Source organism: Hakea prostrata, chromosome 7 (assembly GCF_041222555.1).
Source record: "Hakea prostrata isolate BN-2017 chromosome 7, UWA_Hpros_2, whole genome shotgun sequence".
NCBI classification, from domain to species: domain Eukaryota; kingdom Viridiplantae; phylum Streptophyta; class Magnoliopsida; order Proteales; family Proteaceae; genus Hakea; species Hakea prostrata.
Genome location: NC_142606.1, coordinates 14,421,117 through 14,444,954, shown reverse-complemented (window position 1 = coordinate 14,444,954; position 23,838 = coordinate 14,421,117). Strand labels below are relative to the sequence as shown.

The 23,838-nt window shown below is 37.0% G+C and overlaps 2 protein-coding genes across 3 annotated transcripts in view; both read right to left on the bottom strand.

The window, feature by feature from the left end:
* LOC149010017 (DNA gyrase subunit B, chloroplastic/mitochondrial) overlaps window positions 1-8,753 on the bottom strand; it is a 48,627-nt gene extending 39,874 nt beyond the window's left edge. The window contains exons 1-4 of one of the 2 annotated variants that reach the window (XM_089163802.1): window positions 7,639-7,883; window positions 7,409-7,547; window positions 6,940-7,020; window positions 6,744-6,857 (exon numbers count right to left, since the gene is read on the bottom strand). In XM_089163802.1, coding sequence (XP_089019928.1) covers window positions 6,744-6,857; window positions 6,940-7,020; window positions 7,409-7,547; window positions 7,639-7,781 — 477 coding nt within the window. In that variant the 5' untranslated portion in view covers window positions 7,782-7,883. Of the gene's footprint in view, window positions 1-6,743; window positions 6,858-6,939; window positions 7,021-7,408; window positions 7,548-7,638; window positions 7,884-8,126 lie in introns of those variants that run through there. The other variant, XM_089163803.1, reaches the window with a different exon arrangement.
* A 5,043-nt stretch (window positions 8,754-13,796) lies between these two features.
* LOC149010016 (UDP-glucose iridoid glucosyltransferase-like) lies at window positions 13,797-15,902 on the bottom strand. The gene is made up of 2 exons (XM_089163230.1): window positions 15,416-15,902; window positions 13,797-15,321 (listed from the first exon to the last, which is right to left on the bottom strand). The coding sequence occupies exons 1-2, from the start codon at window positions 15,900-15,902 to the stop codon at window positions 14,459-14,461; spliced, it is 1,350 nt and encodes a 449-aa protein (XP_089019356.1). The 3' UTR covers window positions 13,797-14,458.
* Between the last annotated feature and the right edge of the window lie 7,936 nt (window positions 15,903-23,838).

Here is a 23,838-nt window from a genome sequence, read left to right as displayed (position 1 = left end):
GAGGTTCAAGGGGGAAGGAGACAAAGAAGGAGAAATGGATTAAAGAAGTTGAAATAGAAATTGTTTCACTTTTGTGCTTAGGATAGGAGTGATGGCAGACCACCACTGGCAAGTGATCGAGTTAGAGTTGGACCAGGCCTTCATGGAAAGATTGAAGTAAGCCAAGTTAGATGTCCAAGCTCCAGCCACTTGGTGCATGATTTTTGGAGAGAAAGCTCTCTTTTTAGTATGAGAGGGAAGAAAGCTCAGAGGGATTCTCTTTTCTTCTTCAACAAGGAGGGCATTGAAAATGTCAAATTGAAACTACTCTTAGATGAAAGAGAGTCTGATTTGGCAAGTACTGAACACTAGAGAAGAGATGATACCAGTGGAGGAAGAGTTCCAAGGTTGGGGGCTGCTTGGTATTCTGAAGCTTTTTAACGAAAGCAAGGCAAGGGGAGGGAGAATTAATTGACAAGTTTCTACCAAGCTTTCTTAGACGGCGGGAGAGAATTGGGGGTAGGAGGTCCACACATCAATTTTGAAAAGGTCAGGGCCAAAAGAAGAATAAAATAAAATGTGGAGATGACAAGGACCATGGTCCAGAAGGTCATGAAGAAGGAAGTTGGCAGAAGAGAAGGTAAGGCTAAAAAGACTTTTCTAATGAGGAACGAATCAATTTTAAAGGCAATGCAAACAACAGTTACGGCAAGTTAGAGGGGAACTACTCCAACATAGATCATTAACACAAGGGTCTTCTAGGCTGTTATTGATGGTTTGTTTGAATGAAGATTAAGAGGCCTACCTCTAGGTTTTTCATGGCCAAAGTGAACAAGGTTAAACTCTCCTCTGATGTAAGGTAGGGGAATGAAAGAGAGTGAAAGAAAGTGAAAGAGAGTGAAAGAGAGTGAGAGAGGGAAAGGTCAACCAAGCAGGCGATTTGCTCAAGGGTTCAATTATGAGCATCCAAAAAACAAGAGGAAGGGGGAGCGGTAGTTAAGAAGGGAGGTGAAGGTGTTGAGTTTGGTGGCGTAACTAAATTTTGCAAACTGTTAAAACTAGTGAGTTTTCACAAGAACTCGAGACAACATGGTTTTGTACCAAAAAAACATGGTTTCGACAAGTTTTGATAATATTTTGGTATTTTTGATACTTTTCGACCAATAAATTCAAAGTTCTGGCCAATTCCAACACCCCACTTTTGGCAGTCGTGACTAGTTTCAACAAGTTTCGGGTTGAACACACAAGTTGACTTTCAACCAAATTTCAATTTTTGGCTGGTGAAAACCTTGGTTGGCACCAAAATCTTCAACTTGAGTTCAAAGGGGTCCCAAAGAAACTAAATACAACCATAATGAGAGTGATCATGATGCATAACAACCAGCTAGTACCAATTCAAACCAGCATTGGACACCGGTTCAACCAGCTAACCAGTCAAAATAGAAGGTCACCTTGCTCCACAATTTTGACCAGTCAATTAGGACTGCAACAATAGGAGAAAACATGAAGAAAGAAGGCCAAAACATTGTTCATGTGAACAGTGTCACAGCCCTTTATTTGGAATATTGGGAAAGCTTCATAGAAGATTTGTGGGCCTTAGATTTTATGAAGATTTTATTTGGGAGATTTAGGACTGTAGTTTAGTTTCTGTTTTGGTAGTTTCTATTTTAGTTCTTCATGCATGTGACTAAAATATAAAGCTCAATAGTTTCTATTTCCCTAAGATTCTATTGTCTTTTTATGGTAATCCATAAGATTCTATTCTCACTAGTTACTAGGATTTTAGTTTCTATTTTTAGTCTATTAAGTTTTTGTTTCTTGTAAAGCTTTAGCAAAGCTATAAATAGGCCCTTATATTGCAAAAGAAAAATAATAGAAAAAAAAATTGAAGTAAAGCTTGAGCTTTGGGCATTTGCAGCCCCACCCCCTCTCTCTCTCTTTTTCTCCCCCCTCTTCTCTTCTTCTTCTTCTTATGAGTGTTCTTTTCCGTCTTCCCCTTCTTCTAAGTTTAATTCTTTTCTACCTATTTTCTTTGACCATCTTTCTTCTCTATTTCGTCCCCCATTAGATCATCAGTGGAGTGGAAGGCCAAGAGGAGGCAATCAAACTAACATTGCAAAGGGCATTATTTGACAAAACTCTAGTTTCAAGAGAGCAAAAAGGAAGCTCTAGTGGATTTGATGTGATTTTCATAGCTGCTTGCCTAGCCATGGAATTCAGCCCCCATATATTCCAAATAAAACCATCAAGGGTAGGAAACAGATGGACTGAAAGAAGGCAGCCAGGTGGCAAAGCTTTAAAACCTCTTCCAAGAGTAGGAAGAAGCTGTAGGGGCAGTGTAAGATGGGGGAGAGAAGCAGCAATGACGCCCAAGGGGAGAGAAGTCTTGATCCAATTCAAACAAAATTATGCTTCACGATTCCATAATCCAACTTTTCAATGTCGAGAAGAAAATGATCCTATTTGACCGCTGTACATTGCTAACATCAAGAAATGGAACAATCGGGAATCTCGAGTAACTGGCCAAGCTGCTAAAGTAGCTAAAGTTGTAATGAATCCCGTCGTTGGGGGGGGGGGGGGGGGAACTGGTTCTGACCAACAGGAAATTCACAATCCATAGGGCAGGGGGGTATTGGAAAAGGAAGAAGGGCTTCCCACCACTAGAAATAGAAAACCGGTTGAGGGCTCAAATTGGAAGGAACCTGACCTGGTTAAAGGATGTTTCACGTTGGGTGAATAACAAATGAATTAACCAGAGAGATATGAACCAGGCTGGGGTTAAGCCGGGCATGGTAAAATGAGTTGGGCAAAGCAGGGGGTCAGACCTGGCCTGGGCCAAGGGATTTGGTCACTTAGGGGCTAAGTTAGGCCTGGCCTGGGAAAGTTGGACCTGGCAGGGATCAAGCTGGGCTTGGGCTAAGATAGACAAATTTCTTTACCTGCCTTTACCTTCTATTTCCCCTTCTTCTATCTACTTATTTCAATCGATCCTTTGCTACGACCATTGCTGTGAGTGAGAAACCTGCTCTTGTTTCTACCTTAGTGAAGGCCAGGTAATGTAGATACTGAATTTGATTGATCAAAACAGTACCCAAATAGGACCTTTTCACAGGGAGACAATTGCAAATTTGATGGACTTAAAGTGAAACAGAGTTTAGATGGGAAAGAGAGCTGAAACTAGAATGGTATTATAACGGGCTGAATAGATCTTCAAATCGGGACAAAACTATAATGAAAAAAGTGACAATAACAATGTAACACATAACACCCGGGCTTCACACCGCAAGGTGGATCGATTAGATCGAACACCAACCTACCTCGATCAAACACAAGGGTTCTCCAAAGAGGAGGAATGCTAGCAAGCAATTTGATTTCAATTCATAAGTTATGTCTTCATCTCTTACATAAGTCTCTTTATATAGCATTCTAAAGAGACATAAACACTAATGGTAACATCCAACCACTAGCTAACACCACCTACCTATTAATAACTCAACTACACAACACCACTAGTCAAAACAATAATAGAAACATCCACCTACTACACCCCACTACTAGCTCCTTTTATTGACTTTTCAAAGCTAGACTTGGGCTTAGTTCAAAATATGTGGGCTGGTCTTCTCCCACTAAAGTAATCCAAGCCCATGAAACCATGGGCTCATTTTAACCCACTACAATAGTTCTAGCCCATGCAAGCCATGGGTTGTTTTGGATCATATCTTTAGGCTTTGATGGGCTTGACCATTGGGCTTTTCTCTTCCTTGTATATGCTGCCAATTCTGCATCACCAGGGACCATCCTTGACCAACAACAAAAGGCTGCTATTGTTCCTGCAGCTTGTGAAAAGAAAAACTCCGCAACCAGCCACCAGAGATGGTTGATATTTGGAGCATATAGCCCCCGTCAATACCTACTTGATCCAAATCTGAAGAGATTCTTCCAGTGCATTGGACTCTACTTGCTAAGTTACTAAATGTAAGTTACCAACTAGGCTACTACTTCAGTGACCTGCCGGTATCTCCATTTTCAGTCATCCATCAAAGCTGGGATTCCTAAGGTTTCACCCCCTATTCAACCTTTATTCTTTAGATATTTCAATCCACATGGGCTGGGGACCCTCTGGTTCTTGATTTAGCAATTTTTTGGTTTACACCTCTGCTTCGACCCTGTAGTTGCAATGTTAGAGCTGCTTTTTAGCTATTTGCTTTGGTTTAAACCCTACTCTAGTCCTACATTAGCCCCATCCCACACCATGGTTATTAAAGTGGCCAAATCGATTGGGGCTCCGTCTTGGCGATTAGGCGACTAAGCGGCGTTTAGGCGGCAATAAAGCGACCAAAGCGGTTTAGTCAATATTTTTAATATAACTACTTTTTAATACAAATATTTTTTATAATAAACTAAAGTACTAAACAAACATTCAACAATCACATTCATAAAAATAAAAATAAAAAACATTCAAGAATCACAATTATGAATAACAATATTATTCATATATAGTTTAGTGAAATTATTTCACAAATTATTTTTAACATGACTTTTTTGTTAAATATACATGAATAATATTCGAATTGGAATCAGAATTGATGTATCCATTTTCCCCTTTTTTTAACCAAACAATGCCGACATGATAAATTAATAGATCTCATTATTCCGATTTCCAAGTCATTGTCTATTTAATGATTCATTGATTATCAATGTTGAATAAGGCTCATGCTTCACATTCTGTTGCTGCCAAGCACTTTGGGCCTCGGAGTTCATTTGCAAATTGGGCCTCGATTCCGAAATGACTCACATATTTAAATTTATAAACAGCATTGTACAATAAATTATGATTAAAAAAAATAATGATAATATGCACAAATTACAAATTTTATAAAAGCGGCTGCTTTAGCATCTAGGCAGTAATATGGCGCAAAAGGCAGCAAAGCAATAGTGCCTAAGCGAAAAAGCAACAAGAAATCAGACCGTTAGTTAAGCAGTCACAATTTAAGCGGTTCAAAAACCGCTTTGCCGCCTAGGCGGCCGCTTTAGCGCGCCTAGGCGAACGCTTTGATAACTATGTCCCACACCCTTAAAGGAAAAGCCAAAAACAGATTTTAAAAGTCATACACAATGCAAAAGGCTTCTGCCAAAAACCAAAATTTGTTCCCCCCACAAACTCCAACCCCAGCCACAATGTACTTCCCATAGACTTTCCTCTATCTTCTTTTTTATGGTGGGGGAGGGGGGCAAATTTACCAATGAGATGGGTTTGAGGTCCTGAATTACTCAACAACAATTGATAAGATTAACTCTCCTTGTTCTTTTATTATTATCAAGCCCAACTGATTTTTCCTTACTGCAAAGGACCAGAAAACTAATTTTTCTCATAACATTTCAGTTTTTCTAAGTGAAAAATAATCAATCAGTACAAACGATGGATTTAATAGATCTTCGGCATTTCCTGCAGGTTGGACAAATTTCTCCTCCAGCCAAATGCTTTGAAGATGAAAGGTTCTTAGCTTGCTAAGCAATGGAATTCCCTAAAACACCACTATTTCATGATAGGCAAGAACCACAAGAGTTGTCACTTGACTAAAGTTACTAAGTTAACATCAAAAAAATCGTCCAGATCTTCAGAACAATACACACTGGAAGTTCTATGAGACCATTTACACTAGTAATTGGCAAACAGTGCAGAACAAAAGTATAGAAAGGGTGAATGACATATCCCGGAAATAACATATCCCAGCAGAAATACAACTAACAATCTACTGGTTCACAGGTGGCCTTGAATGGACAATGATTTAAGTCAGACCCTGAAATTGAATCTGCATCTGAGAGGCTAAGAACAAGATTGATCTAACGTAGAAGAAGTCTACCAGCAATTCACCAAAGAATTATTGAGGCGAAAGAGAATATAGTACAAAGATACCATCATAACAACCTACTAAAGACTCCAATAATATGAATCTGCAAAGAATTCAAATCAAGTACAACAATTTTCATATTCCAAAGAAAAGTAAACCCTCCATTTCCCCCCCCCCCCCAAAAAAAAAAATTCAAAAAATTCTGGGGCATACAAATTCTTGCTTAGCCAGATTATCAGCCACTCACGGGCAGTCCTAGGATCCGATGGAACTGAATCTGTATCTCCATTTGAGAGGCAGAGAGCAAGATTGATCTAATGTAGCAGAATTCTACCAGCACTTCACCAAAGAAACTTCTACCCATCAACAACATTGACCCAGTCACCCTAGATTATAACCTAGATAAGCCCATTGTTGCTAAACACTCCAATCTTGTTCTGACATATCAACTCTGGCTGGGCGAACCATCTTCACCCATTGATCAAGAAAGAGTAAAACCTTAAAGCCCTAGACATACCCAATGAGCCTCTTCTCCACATTATTTTCAACAGCCACCTTTTAAAAGACCTATTCGTTTTCTTTCTTAGAAGATCCATGAACTCAAAACTCTATATGACAAACCAGCTGGAACATTTTTGGGACATTTCCAACTGGCACCAATTTGCTACTCTTGTCGATACTATCCCAACTCATCCTACTAACGTATCTAGATAAGTTGCAACTGACTAATAGCCCAATAAGTAAAGCAATATGACATGTGACTGTGAATCTGTAATTGTAATCTGAAAATGCTAGAACTGTAAGATGAATGCAAAATGAGTAGGTAAAGGAAATCCATTATCATTCCACCCACACAAAAAAAAAATTGATGAACGAAAAACCTGAATTATTAAATAGGGAAAAATGCCATACCCCACGCCCGTTGTCAGTAATGCCCACAGAGTTATCAGCATGCAAAACAACATCTATCTTGGAAGCAAAACCTGCTTGAGCTTCGTCAACAGCATTATCCAATATTTCATAAACCTACTGGAAATAATTAGTTATGAAGGGTGGCAAAGCGGATGAGATAAAATAGCACAAAATCAGATAGGAATGGAGAAGATACCAAATGGTGCAACCCACGAGGTCCTGTGCTTCCAATATACATTCCCGGTCTTTTCCTAACCGGGTCTAGGCCTTCCAGTACCTGACAAATCAGATGGGCATTTAATAACAAAAACTACAAGTCAAAAAAAAAAAATGCAGGAAAATGATCAAAATGTTACTGCAACAGAGAACTTCAAAGCAACACAGGCATCTCCCCTTCTCTATATAATAGAAAAACATGAGTGTATATGAATATATGACAAATACAACAACAACAACGACAAGACGACCTTATCCAACCTATATGGGTCGGCGACAAGGATTCCTATGAAGAATGAAACTGCAAATACTAAGATTAATAAGGGAAATAACACAGCAACATCCGCGGAAAACGCTAAATTCAGCTTCTGAAAACTAAAAGAATGAATTAGCTCACTCCAAGATTGACAAGTATCATGACCATATCAATCGACAAGTCCAATGTTCACCTGAATCTGTTCCGACCCATAAGCTTTTGAGCTCGTATTTTCCTGAAAAGCTTCAGCGGTTAAGCTTGAAGACATAAAGGCCCTAGGAGAAACCGCATTTCTCGAGGCAAAACCCGGGAACTTTTCTAATCGAATCGTCCTGACAAAAAGAAAGAAAGCAACCCTCCTTGCTATCAAACCCTTCAATAAAAGCGAAGTAGTAAAGAGAAAGCAAAGGTAGAAATAAGAACCTCTTCTTGAATAGAAGTGTGGAGCGAGCGAGAGAAGAGAATGATAAACGAGAAATACTGCAAGAACGGAGAGTTGCAGAGATGAAGAAGCGGGAAGCAATGATTCGAACAGGAAAATGGGAAGAAGGCTTCAGAAGAGCCATTGAAACGTTCTTCACTCACTAACGTGTTCGCGCCTCTGCGAACTGTGAAGAATAACTTTGCATTACGGGTCGAGCCAATTTTACATTTGAGTTGAAGATAGACCTCTAAAATACCTCTATTGTCCTCTTAAACCCTATAAGAAAGGGTTAGTTCCGTCATTCACCTTCGTGGAAATGAAGTTTTTCCAAAAAAATATATACATATTTTGCAGGCATCTATTAAGTAGAACTCTAAAATTGCATGACGCCCATACCCACACTGATCAACAAATTCACAAATTACCCATCTAAAATGACTCATATACCCTTATAAGGACAAAAATATTTAATTATTAATTTACTCACTCAGGTGAACCAACTCCTAGATGGTGCAGAAATTCTCCCTTCACCCATCGTCTTTCCATATTCCGCCAAAACCCCACGTTATCGGCAACTACCGCCGCTCCTCCCCTACGAGTCTACGACCACCGCCCTTCAGTCTCTCTCAAGCGGAACTGCTCTGCAAATCCCAATTTTGCAGAGCCACCGAGAATCATTTTTCTTCTCGTCGCTCAGATCTTCACAAGATTAAAGGCGGCTTCAAGTGGCTTTTCAAATTCCTGGTCGATGTGCAGGGATTTAGATGAAATGTGAACATTGCATTCCATAGATGTTTGATCATTTTAACTAATCATCTACTAGTTCTCTTCAGAAATTCACGAGATCATCATCTAGGGTTTTCGATTTCTGTTTTGGTATTTGTTGCAAAACACATTCGCTGTATCCTTTTGTCCCGCCACAATTTGCTTACAAGTGCGTCGATATCACATCTCTGCAAATATCGTCAGACAAAATGGCCAACGATGAATTTCAAGAACTCAGCAAGAAGCGGAAGAAAGAGATCGCCAAATGGTTCCTCGTAAACTCTCCCTCAGGCCTCAGGAGAGATCCAACACGGAGACAAAGGTTTTGCCCTCTCAAAAATGTCTCTTCTTCTTCTCTTTTCTTTTCTTTTCTTTTCTTTTCTTCTTTTTTTTCTTTTTTTTTATGCGTTGGCCTTTTGCCAGATTATTAGGGGTGTAAATGGACTAGATTCAGATCGGATAGTGATATATCCATATCTATATCCGCATCCTATTATATTCGGATAATATCCTATTAGTTTTTCGGATGGATTCTGTCAAATTCGGATGATAATCGAATAATTATTTTCACCCATTTATATCTTTACCTTTTTATTTGTGAGAGCTAGGTTTGAAAATTAAGAATTTAACAACTTTGATAACCTTTTTTGTATAAAAAAAATTAGAAAAATAGTCACATATCATAGGTAAAATTTATAAAAATAAGAATAATAAATATAAATCAATAACTTAATCAGGTAATTTTATTAGACGGATAATGTTCTGTAAAAAAGGGGTATACCATATATGTATCCTATTAATAATTGGACAGATTTGGATACCCCTAAACAGATGCATATGCGAATTCGAAAGCGGATTTCGGTTATCCATTTACATCCCTAGTTATTATCATTGTGGGCGCTGAATCAGAATGAAATTAAAAGTCCCATACATTTATTATAGAGCCCTAAGCATAAATTTCCTGAACCCACCAAGGCATTTTAGTAGCTGAATCATTCAAAACATTAATTTAACGGAGAACACAATTAAGGGAATGGCGGTGGTGGTTGCCAGGTGATGTGGGGTTTTTGATAGGACACCAACTTAGGAATTGGGTCACTTAAGTGAATTAGAGAATAATTAGGTATGTTTACACCTATAAAAGTATGTTGAGTCATTTAAATAACGGACATTAATGGTCAAAGGTGAGTAACTTATAATTTTCCAACTTGATCAAGGTGAGCGTCGGAATTAAAGGCCCACTTAATTGAGTACCTACAAAAAAACTTAACCCAAATAGTATTTGGTATTTTTTCTTGAGTCATGATTGTTAAAGACCACCATCTCGTAAGTAAATAAATAATTTAAATTTCAACCACAAGGGGTTGGCTTAACCAAAAAAGACGAACGCCTCATGGTATGAACTATGAAGTCAAGAGTTTGAATCTCTTCGGGTGCGAGGACGTCTTGTATGTATAAAATATTTACCAAAGTGAGTAAATGATGGTGGATTTAAGCAGCCAATCATCAAAATGGGCCACAACTTTAGGGAATATGTGAGCTTAGAAGGTTCAAGGCCCATGCTTAAGTCCAGTAGCTTTAGCCCATCTAAAAGTGTTTGATAAGGGCCTGTGGCCCAGTGGGCCTTACTTCACCTGCTTTAACTAGGCTGGGTTGGGATGTCAAGAGGATTGCCAGTTTACCACCACTCTCATTGGACCACGTCATTAATCAGAATTTTATATTTCATGTACTTGAAACCAAGATTCAATGTGTCGCCAGGGCAATATATCACCATGTTGTTGGGGGTGACACGACTCCCCCCAACGAAACAATTTGTTTCAAAAAGCGATCATATATCGCCAAAAACTCAGCAATATATCATGAAAAGTCGATTTTCCAGCAATATATCACTAAATTCATCACATTTAACATAATTTCATTCGGTTTTTCACCAATTTTTCATTCGATTTTTGTCAAAGTGACTTAGGACCTCTATAGGCTCCAGGGGCACTGCCCCCACACCCCCACTGGGGCAGCCTGCCTCAGACCCCCGCCCACTCACCAAGGAGCGGGACCCCTGTCCGTCAAAAACAGAATGTGAAGCGTGATCCATACTCAACATAATTGTATAATGAATTTTAGACTTTAGTACTTATTTTCACTAGTTGCGTATTTATGTTTTATTTGCATGTGTTACATTAGTTTATATGAGTTTTCTAAACTTTTGGTTTTGCCCGCATATAGTTGAATATGTACCAATTATAAACTTTAAATTAAGTGATGTTTTAGGCCAAAATAATACTCATAATGTGTTTATTGGCCTCAAACTAGGCTACACAACAAAATTCAAGCCAAAACGACCCTAATTACCCCACCTTTAAACAAATAGTTGAATTTTCATCAACACCCTGTTGGCGAAATGACCGTTGTGTTGACAGTCGTCGACACACGACATTTCGCCGACATGTCAAACCTTGCTTGAAACAATGAAATTGCCATGACTACGTCGACCATGATTATTTTTTCTTCTTTCTTTCTTTCTTTTGGGGTATGAGAGTTTGTCCATGGTTGATCCAACCAACTTTACGCATTTTGCATCAGTCCTTCGCATTTAATAATGCATAGGACCATTTATTGGACCGTTGGATGGGGACATGGTCAAGTTTTCAACCAAGATTTCAATCTCAACCATTGATTTTCAATGTTTAATATTGAAATTTCAAATTCAACGACCGACAATCTCGCTAAAAGTGTAAATGCGCAAGAAACAAACAAGGTCCTTTACTTTGAGTCTAGATCGTCTCTCCTGACGGCTGTTGACCTCAAATTATAGGGGGCCCATAGGGTTAGGGTGATGGGGTTTAATTTTTTTTTTATATCTTATTATTTTTTACTTATAGTATGTAATTTGTGGTTGTGAGGCTGTTAGAGGTGTACAGAGTGTTCCTTGTCAAGGGAGATGATCCACACTCCTTTACTTTACTCTGTTTCCGGTCAACTCTAACTGATTTTGATTGATTATGATCAATTCCATTTGAAATTTGCCACTTTGTTTCCAGTCAACAAAAACGGATTTTGATTGATTAAGATTGATTACATCTTGAAATTTATAATGTTCGCTCCATCAGTTCAATTTTCATCATCGTTTTCCTTGAAACTTCTCTTAGAGCTAAAGAAATTGTGGTGGAAAGTATTCATGATGAATAATAGTGTCTTTGAATGAGAATAATGAGGGTCTAAATTACCAAACCACCATTATTTTGGAAAAAAAATTCTATAAAAAATTCTACTTAGATAAAAAAATCTGAAGAAAAGTTTTACATTAAAATAATTAAAATAGGATAATTTTTACTATTTCATAGTTTGGATTAAAATATTTGTTGGGTAAGGATACTTTATATTAAAATAAAGATTTGATACAAATTTTTCTAAAATAAACAGTTAGCTTAAAACTTTTTTTAGAATATCTTATCGGTAAATCTTTATAGTCAGAGGAATTTTATTTAAAACATCATGCGTCACCTTTATATATTACACAGTTACACGTAACTGTCATATATCTATGTCAATTGGTATTCTTTTCCAACATACTTTTATGAGATGCTTGACATTTGAACCCATAAAAAAAGAAAGAAAAAAAAAAAGGTGCTTGACATCAAAGAGTTGTTAATTCCTAGCTTAGGTGAGTTTGACAGCCCAAAGGGTATAAGCCTTACACCTTGTGGGCCGTCTAGATCATGGGATATGCTTCTCCTAAGGATAAATGATTGTGACTCATATGGAGAAAAATAAAACAGAAGTTGAATGAGTGTAACCTAAAGCTAAAGCTAAAGCTATACCTAAAGATGATTCGATCACATGAATTGCTAAAAGAATTGCAACTTTCAACTATTTAGGAGATCATGTGGAAATTGTTTCCTGCATGAAAGGTCATTATCAGCTATGTTTACTTTGACTAGGTAGGCGGCCATTTGTATCTCTGCTCATTTTCCTTCACTAACTAGTCAATTTAATTCTACCGACCAAATTTTTGTTAGGGTTTAGGGTCTAATCAAACGGTTGTTTAAAGCAGTACACTATGAGTATCTAGTTTAGAATACCCAGACCATTACTTCAATCTAGCATTTATAAAACAACGTTAGGTTTTACAGTAAGTTGGATTTTCCCACAAAGGCCCAGTACACTGTTGGATCATAACTAATCCAATGACCATATTAGAACATACGTTGGATATAATTCAAATGCTTAATCCATATTTGAGTATGATTTGAATACCTCAAAAAATTTTGCATAGCTATGGTGGAGATGGGGTGGAGAAATTTGCTTCAAAAACCCAACATGTCATCCTCTAGAGGAGAAAAAAAGAAGTTGTTGTATAATGTAGAGATAAACAATTATTACATATAATTTTTAATCTTGTTACTTAAAACAACTAATGATCATCTGTGCAATATTCTTAGATGATCAAGTTCAATACACAAATAATGTTAATATTCATTCTTAAAAGATAATCGGATATTCTATTCGCGATTGCACTCCCTTCGTATCTCTTAACCATATATTTAGAAGGACAGTCCCTTCTGGTCCACTTTATCAATTATTCTCTATGCAAAGACTGTGTGTGAACGCATCCGGCGATTTACTGAAGGACAATGACCTAGCTAGTTAGATTCTGAAAATCTAGTGGTCCTCTATACATGTACATGAAAATAATGGTGACCTTTACCAGATTTTCTGCAAAGACAGAGTGGAAATTGTTAAGGCGTGCATATTCCACCATTCTCTACTTTGAAGGTTACATTACATATATAGAATAGCTTGGATCACCAATAATTGATACCATATAGCCTGATTATGCCGACACTTGCTGCTGTTCCTTCTTTATAGGAATTGTGAAACTAAAATTTTTTTTAATCTAAATCGAAGCATGATTGGATAATTCATATATTGTGCCTCCATTTCAAGGATCTTGTTTACAACACAGCCATCAGGGAATGAATCGAGGCCAGCATTTCTGGAATGGGGGACATTTTTGTTGCCATGATGAATGGTTAGTGGATTCTGTTTCTTGTGGGAAAATTAGAATTGTTTTTTTCTTCTTATTTTCTTATTAAAATCAAAGAATATTCCCCTGAAAGAAAAAAAAAATCAAGGAATCTGCATATAATTGAATTCATCAAAATCATAATATAATAATACATCTTGTGTTCAGGAATGTAAATTTCATTGGGATATATAGAATGTCTTGCTAGATTGTATCCTTGGAAAATGAGACTTTTCTTTCAGGGTCTCCTCATTGAGCTGTGAAAGATTGTTTTCCTCTTGGGATTTTTGGTCTTGTTTTGTGTAGAAAAGAAAAGCATGATTTACATTTGCAATTTCATTTTTTCATTTCAAATTGCCCAAAAGAAATAGTTTTGTGTTCTTCAAAATATTCTCATAGATTTGCAAAATCTTGAGTGCAGTAATTAACAATTTATATTTTGAGTCTTACAATGCAAATGCTATGAGGGTTGTGCAGTAATGTCGCTTGAATAAAGAGAGAAGTGGTGATTAAGGATAATAGTTTTGGATTAAAATGTATCGATCTGTCTACTCTCTCAGTGTCACCCTGATCGAGAATTAATGACAGATCAGTAAAATTGGAATCGAGACCTGCCAAGTTTACTTGTCAATCCTTGTCTCTTTTTTAGTCCTTTCAAAATTCAAACCATGAAATGAACTTGATAATGACCAGTGCAATGATCTTTATAAAGGTCTTGAAAATCTTAGCTGGAAATCAGTTGTACTACACAGGAAACTATAATGGGCGTTTTAAAGCTGGAAATCAGTTCTAGTACATTATAGCTGCGTTTTATAGCTGGAAATTTCAGTTCTAGTACATTATAGCTGCAACTAAAAGCAAACATGACTGGAAGTCTGGAAGAAGGTTTCTCCTTGACTCCTCCTTGAAGAAAATATATAATTTCTGAAAATATACAAAGATGGATTATATATATAATACGAGTTATGAACATATGAAGGAGAGTTTCTACTTTAAATATAAGATTAAAGAGCTTGCCCATGAATTCTTTATTCTATATGTCCATTTCTGATAAAGTTTGTCAACTTCTCTGAAAAAACATAAGAAGAACCACCTTCGCTGAGTGAAAGTTGTAGCTTTCTTTGAAAGTCCATCGCTCTTTCTCTCATCTCCTCCCCCTCCTTGTCAATCATGATTCTTCTTATGCTCTTTTCTATCAGTTCTCTCTCCTTATTATTATCTATTTCTATTCCCACTCTCCACACACTGCTTACAAGTCTAGCATTTATCCTTTGGTCCCCAAAGTGAGGTGAACAAAGCATGGGAACTCCTTCAGATAGGCTCTCCAGTGTTGAGTTCCAACCTGAGTGAGTCCAAAAACCTCCAACTGCAGGGTGGGCTAACACTTCCTGTTGAGGTACCCATTTCATAATTCTACCCCTTGCACTTGTTAGCTCTTCAAACTCTTTGGGTATCACTTCATCTACCGATTTGGAGTTTTGAATTGAATCAGGTCTTACCACCCATAGAAAGTGTTGGTTACTGTTAGCTAACCCCCAGGCCATCTCAACCAGTTCACTTTCGCTGATGGTCACTAAGCTACCAAAGCTTATGTATATAACTGAGTTAGGTGCTTGGGTTTCTAACCAAGAAATACAACTTCTGTCTGTCTCTTCTATTGATGAGTATTTATGAAGAGGGCCAACAAAGAACACAGGAACATTGCTAAGATCATTTTGAATCATGGGCAATGCATCCTGCTCAAGTTGCACCAAGGAGTTGCAGATTACTCCAGTTGCAGTTCTTGTAGAATCAATCATGCGAATGATTTGTAATTGCAAGTCAGATGATTTGACCTCTGGGAGATCTTTCATTCTAAGGAATGGTAGCTCAGTTACTGGTTCCTCCAAATCTGTGACAAAAGAATATACATATTTTGTATATAGAATCATGCATAGAGAAGAAAAACCAATATGAAACACACATATGCTATATCAAATACATACCTTTGATTGGATCATGACAACCCTTTTGCATGGTGAGCAAATAGCCAATATAGAAAGTGATATTGTTTGTCCTGAAGGCAAATCTAGGGAGTTTCATATCATCAGCTACAATTGATGCAAAGTGCATGCCAGCATCGTATACGATACCCAAAATCGAGTTCTTTCCAAAGTCGGATTGGATTCGCAACAAGCAGTCACGAAATGGAGCTCCACAATTTTGATTTATTTTTACAAAAAGAGTCACTAAATTGGTTTCTTCACCTTCTGATAGCCCATCAGAGATGGGTTCAAAGCTGAAGTCAGGTGGGTATTTGGAACGATTTGGTGACTTGAATTTTGTGTGGACAACTGTGATTGAGAAACCTTTGGAGTGAAAAAGGGCGGCCAAGTGAAGCATGGGGTTCATGTGGCCTTGCAAGGGATTTGGAACAAGTATCAAGTGACCAGCAGCAGCAGCAGCAGATCTTCTTCCCTGCTGCTTCTCCATTTCTTCTCCTCCTATTAACACAACTACTCGGTGCAACCTTGAACACTTATATAGTGTTTAGATGGTTAGAAATACAAATTAATTAATTACTAATACATTAAAATAAGAAATGAAAAAACAATATTTTAAGGAGTGCGGATCGCCTGCCTCCCTCGACCGGAAGCCACAGGATTAGGTTGATGGGGTTTATTTTTTTAATGTTTTATTAACTTTTAACTTGTGGAATTAGATAATTTGTAGTTGTAATCAGGAGATGAATCACACTCTCTTTAAGTGGAGCCCAGATAATTTGTGGTTGTAATCCTGTCAAAGGAGATGATTCACACTCTCTTTAAGTGGAGCCCATAGAATTAGAGTGATGAATTTTTTTTTAATTGTAAACTTCATATAATTTGTGGTTGTAAGAGAACACAGAGTGCTCCCTGTCATGACCCACATTTTTTTAAAGTAGGGAAGGGAAGTCCTGCAATGGAAGAAGGCTCCACTTGTTTTCTTGACATTTCATTTCAAAGGGGCAGAAATCTTGAATAAAGGAGGAGGATGCCCCACTTGAACTTTTCATCTTATGATATAAACAAAAAAAGAATACATATTTAAGGGATAGAAAAGTCTACAAAATAGATGCATGAATGCTGACCTTTTTTAATGGAAGTCAAAGTTTGCCTGTCACTAAATATAAATTCGTCATCAAAAAATAAGGAAAATACAAAATAGGGCCTCCCTTACATCCCTTTTCCTCATGACTCCTCTCCTTTTGATGAATTTCCTTTTTAAGTCTCAGAAAAAGAATGCAAGTAGGGACTCCACTCTTGCTCAATAATCAAACTGCTTCTCAATTATAAAGAAAAATAACCAATTTAAGGCAGCACAAATTCATTTTTTTGGTTCAAATAGCTGTCATTATTTGCATTCTATTGTGCATGTTGCTCCTTCACACCACGATAACCAAAAGTAAGAAAACTTTGAACCAAAAAAAAAAGTATACCCATTTTTAATAAATTATTTCCTTATTGATCATGACAAGTATAAGAAAAAAAAAAGAAAAAGAGAACAACCAAATAGATTAATTATAATAAGAGTTTTTTACGTGTGAGTCTCTTTAGTAGACTATAAACTAATGTTGGGTTCTTACAAAATATTATGTGTGGGTCTCAACTATACTAATACCGTTAACCACATACTAAGAATAAGTAAGGAACATTTAGAACAAAACCAACGTCGAATTATTAAGAAACAACCTCAATGGGAAAAATAATTGAATAATTTCATATGAAAAGATAAAATCAAATGTATAGGCAGCATACATCCCATGCTGTTAGGTAACTATGAACAATAAAAAAAAGATATAAATCATGAAAATACAATACATGAAAATATTTGTATGAAAATATAATACATGGAAATACTATGTATGGAAATGATTTAATAGAGAAGCCTAATCAAGCCAAAGCCAAATTAGGATATTGATGAAATGGAATGATGAGATGGTATGGAAATAATTCAAATGGAAAGAATGATGAATGGAAATAATTCAAATGAGAGGAGTGATGAATGGAAAGAATTCAAATTATAGACAATTAGGGAAAGGATGAAAAATCATCCTTATCACGTCTAATACTCTCTCTCTCAAGTTGGAGAGTGAATGTCAAAAACTCCCAACTTGCCTCTATGACTGAGAAATAAATATTTTCCAAGGGCCTTGGTGAAAATGTCAGCAACTTGAGCAGCACTAGTAGTGGAGGCGGGTTGAATAAGGCCATGTCGAACTTGATCACAAATCACATGACAATTAATCAATCTCAACATAGGAGGAGGAGACCAACTGATATTGATTTTTTTCTTTTGCATTTTCTTGCATCCAGATTCCAAGGATTTGTTGTATTCTGTAATCAGAGAGTGAGCAAGCCACCAAATCTGACGAGGAGTTTTGTATGGTTGTTGATGAGCAACTTTGTTATAAGAAGTCCACATGATCAAAAGTGTTGTAAGGCGAAGTGTCAAAGCTTTCTCATCAAGTGAGCTCTTTTTAGAGCAGCTTGATTGTCAGAAAATAAATGTATTGGTCGAGGGACCATGACGCCAAGATCTTTTAGCAATGTAACTAACCACATGAGTTCGCAAGTAGTGACAGCCAAAGCACGATATTTAGTCTCAGCAGATGAGCGCGATATAGTAGCTTGTTTTTTAGATTTCCAAGATAAAGGGCTGGAACCAAGAAATACACAATATCCAGTGGTAGATCTTCGAGTCATAGGACAACTTTCCCAATCTGAGTCACAATAAGCACGAAGAGATAACTCACTATCAGTAGATAAAAGAATCCCTTGTCCTGGAGTGCCATGGAGGTAACGAAGTAAACGATTAGCAGCATCCATATGAGGTTTACAAGGTTCATGCATGAATTGACTAAGAACATTCATAGTGTGAACAATACCTGCACGAGTAATTGTGAGATAAATAAGTATTCTCAATAATTGACGGTATGGTGTTGGATCAGGTAATGGCTCACCATCATAAGTAGTTGACTTGAGATGTTGTTCCATTGGAAATTGAGTCGGATTAGCACCTATGAAACCAACATCAGTTAAGATGTCCAATGTGTATTTCTTTGGTTGATGAAAATACCTTTCTTGAAACGTGCCACATCAAGACCAAGGAAACATTTAAGCAATCCAAGATCTTTAATACGGAAACGTTGCTGAAGAACTGATTTTAAGTTGGAAATCACAGTTGTGTCAGACCCAGGAATTAAAATGTTGTCAACATAAACAAGTACAAAGGTAGATGAAGACTCTGTAAGTAGAGAAAATAGAGAGTAATCTGCCTTAGATTGTGTATATCCAAGATCAATAAGGGCACCAAAAAGCTTGGAAAACCAATTACGGGATGCCTGCTTAAGCCCATATAATGATTTGTGCAAGTGACAAACCAATTTCTCCCCCTTTCGATAATAACCAGGTGGAAGTGTCATATATACCTCTTCATCAAGATCGCCATGGAGAAAGACGTTGTTCACGTCCAATTGATGCAAGGACCATCCTTTGATGGCAGCAATGGCAAGAAGTGTTTTGACAGTAACCAACTTAGCAATTGGGGCAAATGTCTCATGGAAATCAACCCCCTCAATTTGAGTATAACCCTTTGCCACCAAATGTGCTTTATAACACTCAATTGACCCATCTAAATGCCGTTTAATTTTGTAATCTCATTTACAACCTATTGGTTTCTTGTTTGGGGGTAAAGGTACAAGAGACCAAGTCTTGTTAAGGTCAAGAGCTGCAATTTCATTGTCCATTGCCTCCTTCCAATCAGGTGAAATAATAGCCTTAGCAAAGCTTGTAGGTTCAGTTAGCATTGAGGGCCTTGAGATACCTGAAATGGGGTGAGGATAATTTATGATAGGATAAAAAAGATTTCCAGGAGTGAGAGTACTTGTGCATGAAGGAGGAGCTTGGGCATCCATGGCGTAACAATGATAATCTTTAAGATGGGGTGGCGGTTGATAAACCCGAGATGGCCGAGAGATGGTAGTGGATGGGAGGGTGGGTGAAGGAGGTTCTTCAACTGGTTGGGGAGAGGGTGTGGTTGATAAGGGAGGTTCTGACAAGATGAGTAATTAACTATCGATATCTGAAGCTGCAATGGGTAAAACAGACAATAATGGGGATGACAATTTTGAAAAAGGAAAATAATCTTCAACACATGTGACATCACGACTAATGTAAACCTTATGTGTTTGTAAATCATAAATCGTATACCATTTTTGTGTTTATGGATACCCAATAAAAACATTTGGAGATGCTTGGGGATCAAATTTATGACAAATGGATGAATAGTTATGACCATAACAAAGGCATCCAAAAGTTCGAAGATGAGAATATGAAGGATCTTGCCAAATAAAACTTGAAGTGGTGACTTACCATGTAATAGCAGGGTGGATAAATGGTTAATTAGATAATCGGCTGTTAAAACACAAGGACCCCAAAACTTATGAGGTAGACTGCTTGAAAAGATAGAGCACGGGCCACATTAAGAAGATGGCGGTGTTTGCGTTCAACAACTCCATTTTGTTGGGGTGTATCAACGCAACTATGTTGATGAATAATACCATGGGTTGTAAAAAAGGCATTTGAATGGTGATTAAAAAACTCACCACCATTATCAGTTCGGAGTTGTTTAATTTGGTATTGGGTTTTGATCATAGCAAAAAATTCCTTTAATCGGGACCAAGCATCAGATTTATGATTTAACAAAAACAGTCAGGTGCATCGTGAAAAATCATCCACAATAGTTAAAAAATATTTTGCATCACAAATTGAGGGAATGAAGTAAGGTCCCCATATGTCACAATGTATCAATTTAAAGCAAGAGGTGGTAGAAATTGTATTAGATGGAAAAAGAAGTCGAGTTTGCTTAATTAAAGGACAAATGGAGCAAACACAATCTTTAAGAAAAGAAATATTCGGATCCAAATGTGCAATATAACTAGAAACCTTTAAAGACAAATGACTTAAACGATAATGTCAAAGGTCTTGGCGGGTAAAACAACAACAGCAACGGGATAATTCAACTACAAATAATAAAGTTCATTGTACGCCTTGCCTAGCCTAATCATCTCCTTCGTGCGTAGGTCATGTATCACACAATGATCAGGATAGAAAGTTATGAAACAATGAAGTTGTTGGGTAAGTTGGGTAACAGGTAATAAATTAAAACCAAAGGAAGGAACATGTAATACGTTCGTGAGAGGTAAAGTGGGTATGGGACTGCAATTTCCAATATGTGTAACAGGAGCAAAACCACCATTTGGAAGGCGAATAGATTGGGTGTGGAGAACAAGACTATCCGAATGAAATAAAGATAAGTCGAAAATCATATGAAGAATGGCACCCAAATCAACAACCCATAGAGAAGATACTTTACCTACAGCATTTGCCAATGGTGGAATGTTTCCAGATTCCAACAGAGATAGAAGTTTATGGTACTGATATGTGGTGAAAGATGGTGCAATAGCTGAATGGATCATAGTTGTAGCAAAAGAGGAAACCGTAGATTAGTACCATAAACTTCTATCTATGTTGGAATCTGGTAACATTCAAAGAAATCTTTATTGATATGCATAAACTCTCGCTATTGCAAAACTCGGGCCAACATCCAAAGAATTCATAATTCATCATAGGATTCAGGAAAAACGAGGAATATCAAAGGGACCCATCAGTGGAAATAAGATCAAAGTATACAACATAACCTCAACAAAGATTAACTAACAGAGCAACCTATGAACAAACATTTAGATAAAGAGAGATAAAATTATTCAAAATAGAATGCAAAACTTTCTAAGACGAATTGTGCACCTAAGACATAGATTCACTCAAAATATGCATGCAGGGTAGGGGAGTGGGCTGTGTGCAGTGCCATGGGTGTGTGTGTGCATGGTTATGGGTGTGGGTGCTCTCACAGACATTCTGTCGAGTTACTTGGGGACGTGTTCCTAGTTACAACACAGGGTATTGCGATGGCTGCAATCAATTTATGGTGTGGTGGGAACGATGTTGTGGTTGAAGGTTTAGGGCTTACCTTCGGCGGAGGTGGTATTTAATGGCAGTGTTACTCTTGCCGGTAGCCTTCAACTGCAACATTAATCTCACTAGTAGCCTTCAATAGTGGTGGGTGTTGCGTATTGATGTTCAATGACAAAGTTAAACTCTTTCGTATTCTTCAACGGAGACGAATGTTGTCAGTTAATCTCCCCGGAGATGAAAGTGATGGTGGTGGAACAATAGGTCAATTAATCTTGCTGGAGATGGAAGTGAGACAGTGGAACTGTAGGTAATAAAATAACGTTAGAGAATATCATTTAGGATTAAGCTAATTAAAAAAATATATTTTTAGAAAGAGAATTGGTCATTAAACTGTTAATTATATGGTTAAAAAATATATTGGTTATAAAAAATTATAAACTTAATATATTAAGGGCATTTTAGTCATAACATAATATATTTAATAACCTAAGAGTATTTTAGTCATTTCGGTTTGAAATTTGAATATATTTACCGACAAGTTAACGATGTTAATCTAGTTAGAACTTACACATAATATTTTTTTATTAAAAAGACCAACATTAGATTATGGCCTAAACTTCTCAAGGACCCACACGTATAAAATTGGAAAAAAAAAGACACCAACCAAATAGATAATTATAATAAATGCAATGTACCAACTATAACATTGCATAATTGTCGTGACAACTTTTTATGTTGTGATTTGTTATCTGTCACATCCACACAAAGACTTAGTATGATTTGTTATCTGTCACATCCATACAAAGACTTGGTAACTTTTAGTATTCAACAGCCATGCAGCTAAGCATGTTGATCCATATAATTGAAATTTATTTTTTAAGAAAAAGAATAATTTTTATATTTCAAACGAAGATATAATTTTATTAAGACACAAAAAAAGATTAAAATTCAAAGAATTTCAACTCTCGAGCATTAGTAGCTAAAAATAAACCTATTCTTGCTTCTATCTTATATGTCACATACTAAAATCACAAATATAGAAAAACAACACCAACCAACGGGGGTTGGTTCAAGTGGTAAGCAGTTTAGTCTGCTGGGAGACTCACCCACCATAGCCTAGTGTGCGACCTGGGTCGAACACCGGATTAGTCAAGACAAAGCCTTGAACACCCGATTAGTCAGGGCAAAGCTTGAAAACAGGTTTTTGACAAAAAAAAGAAAGACAACACCATCCATGCATTCATGGAAGAAAGGTAAATATACATCTTTATAAATATAGCCATCAATATTTATGTAAAATGTAAATTATTGTTGTCAATGCAGGGTTGATAAAGTGGTAAGATCCATACTTCTTAGTGGAGAGGTAATGGATTCCACACTTGTGGGCGACAAAGCTCACTTTGAGGATGTAATTGAGGTGCGCACAAGCTGGTCCAGATGAACCTCACACAAAAAAGAAAAAAAAGTAAATTATTGACAGTATGTGATTTTTTCAATATAGTCCATTACGAATCGTATGTCATAAAATACCATATTTGTGAACTTACAATAGTTAAGTTGATTTCACAGTCAAACAAACAACTTATAAAATTTAAATTTTAATTCACACATTTCTAAATAAAAGAGAAAAAAAAAAAAAATCCTTTCACTCCATTTCCTTTTCCTGCAAAGAAATCAAATTGTAAATTAACTCAGCAGATTGAAGCCTGAAGGCTTAAACCTGTCATGTCAAAATATGATATGATTGGATAGCTATCACCTGGCCCATGCTGTCTCATCCGTGAAGCTGAACCTCAAAGGTGTCTCCTCTTTGTTTCGAAGTGATCATATTAGTACAAGGTGGTTCTCTACATCTATCCAGCACACAAAAGCAATAAAAGCTCAACAAGAAACCACTGTGAACCTTCAGCTTGGGGAGCTTTTTGAATTGCAGGTTTCAATCACTCTAGCTGAGCTGGGGGAGATTAGGAAGGTTGTTGAAAAGACATGGGTTATCAAGGGATATGGGCCGTTCAATGAATTAGATGATGCAGTGAGGAAATGGTACCTGAAGAGTATTGCTAGTCCATTTTAAGCTTTTTCTTGCTGTGTGGGTGTCAACATATATGTCTATTCTGAAAGTTGAAGAGGGGTCTCTTTGCCTTTTTCCTTTTTGCTAGATAAGAAAATAGAACTATTCAACTTTTGAAATACTTGGCCAGGAGTCAGGGACTCAAGGACTGAGGCTCAGGAGACAGCCAACAGAACAAACAAATCATGGTTAGTGTCTTATGGCCTAACATTTTCACTTTCACTTCTTAATTAAAAGTATCCATAACTAAAAAATCTCCCACAGTCGATTCTGCTTGTTCTATGAATGAATATTACTAATCCATATCAATGGTATGTGATTCCTAAACGATGATTCGGATACT

Coding starts and splice junctions, on each gene's coding strand:
- LOC149010016 (XM_089163230.1), bottom strand. CDS start 15,902: ATGGAGAAGCAGCAGGGAAGAAGATCTGCTGCTGCTGCTGCTGGTCAC. Junction 15,322..15,415: donor TTGTCATGATCCAATCAAAG/GTATGTATTTGA, acceptor CTTTTGTCACAG/ATTTGGAGGAACCAGTAACT.